The sequence below is a fragment of the Apis dorsata genome, unplaced genomic scaffold (genome assembly GCF_000469605.1).
Source record: "Apis dorsata unplaced genomic scaffold, Apis dorsata 1.3 scaffold_92, whole genome shotgun sequence".
NCBI classification, from domain to species: Eukaryota; Metazoa; Arthropoda; class Insecta; order Hymenoptera; family Apidae; genus Apis; species Apis dorsata.
Window position 1 is genome coordinate 791,456 of NW_006263390.1, and position 1,820 is coordinate 793,275.

The following is a 1,820-nucleotide window of genomic DNA, read 5'->3' on the forward strand; positions in this document are numbered from 1 at the left end:
TTGATTTCGTATGCATCATAAATTAAAAAATTTGGTTTCAGCTCTCATGGAAATAGGTAAGATGCGACATTGATTTATGAGTGGAAAGTAGTAGAGTACCATTTGGTAGAGTTTTGTATTTTTCCCTTTTGGAATTATGTATTCAACGTTGAAAAGACGCTAATATCGGATCATCGAAAATTGCAAGAAAACACGCCATTTTTTTTTTTTTTTTTTTTTTTTTTTATTACAATAATTATATTATAATGTATTGTAACGATAACGTGCGTTTATGTTATTAATCCTATATATAAGAAAGGAAGAAAGAGAAATTAATGAGAATCATTTCGAATCGTTAACAATTCCGCAAGGAAAGAAGTGATTGAGTGTGTGTGTGTAAGAGCGAGAGAGAGGAGGTTGGACTTAGGATATTGCAATATTAGGAGATTATCAATTTTCTATGATCCGAATGAGCGTGAAGTTTATATCAGGATACGTGATGGTGGTAGGGTAATTATTGAGTTTCTTTTTTTGGCAATATCGTTGTTACATAGTGAAAGTAATATATGTTTCCGTGATGATTTTTTAATTAAATACGTTTTACAATAAAATTGCGAAATAAAGTCGCAATAATTTGTAACGTTATACAAGTATATATATATATTTTTTTTTCTTTTTCTTTTTTTGTTTCCTATTATTGAAAGTTTTTAAAACCATCTTTTCCCGGCATGCCCTTTCTTATACGAAACACAAGTATTAGTTTTGAATAAGTTGTCAATTGGATATATCGTGGCTAAATTTGGGTCTATTTGTAATGTGTGTTTTTATAGATTATGATTACGACTATTACGGTTATGGGGATTATCGAGGTGGCTACAGTGATCCATATTACGATGACTATTATCGATACGAAGATTACTATTTCGATTACGCGCCGCCTCCGCCACCTGCCAGAGGGAGAGGCAGGCAGCCTCAACCGGTGGGTCGCCTTTTTTAATGGTTCTAAAGTCGTTTCCGTTACTGAATCATTATTACTTTCTTTAGTATTTATATGTATGTATGTGTGTGTGTCTGTATGTACATACATATATGTATATGTATGTATACATATATACATATATACACACATCAGCAGTAATTTGACTGTGGCACAGTGTTCGCGGATGTACCCCAAGTTACATTATATAATCCACTTTTCTCTCTCCAACAACCTGCTCATTTTATCGTTTAATTCAGAGTGTGTATTAACTTCTTACTTTATCGAATATACGTATAAGGTCAGAAAGACATGAATCTATAATTTAAAAAGTGCTCAACGGTGCAAATCCATATACGTACCTATTTTTTATACCAACGACACGTGTGCTACCTGTCATGAATGCGTGAATGTATGTCTGTATTCTTTGTGCGTTTGGATAATTATATATGTTTACATGCTATAGACTTTCCCCATCTATTTCTATATGTACATTTTTTTTTATTTATACTTACCTTTCCATTCATATACTTAGCTCGTCTTGGTAAATTGTGAACATAAATCCTAGTTGTATTCAAATTTAACATTTATTATACAAAATAAGTAATAGATCTACCACTGCATTTATTTATTTAGTAAAAGCTTTGTAAGAATAATCAAAATGGAATGCGCTTGTGGACACATTTGAGATATTTTTTTCCACGAGGGTAGGAAAAATAAATTAGATTGGAAATTAAATTGATGATTAAATATCTGTCGGATAATATGGATAATAAGACTCAGGAGACGCATATATATATAATAAAGACCGGAAAGAGAGAAAGATGTGAGACATACTCGAGCGCGTAATGAGAGGGAGGGAGGG

At 32.1% G+C, this 1,820-nt stretch overlaps 1 protein-coding gene across 20 annotated transcripts in view; it reads left to right on the top strand.

Moving 5' to 3' along the window:
- The window catches only part of LOC102674118 (heterogeneous nuclear ribonucleoprotein Q), a 25,788-nt gene that overhangs the window by 15,540 nt on the left and 8,428 nt on the right, over positions 1-1,820 (top strand). For 12 of the 20 annotated variants that reach the window (XM_006611722.2, XM_006611734.2, XM_006611735.2 and 9 more), the window contains exons 10-11: positions 42-56; positions 810-958. The exons of 1 other annotated variant lie outside the window; for it this stretch is intronic. In XM_006611722.2, coding sequence (XP_006611785.1) covers positions 42-56; positions 810-958 — 164 coding nt within the window. The remainder of the gene's footprint in view (positions 1-41; positions 57-809; positions 959-1,820) is intronic. 7 more of the 20 variants (XM_006611737.2, XM_006611729.2, XM_006611732.2 and 4 more) reach the window with 1 other exon arrangement.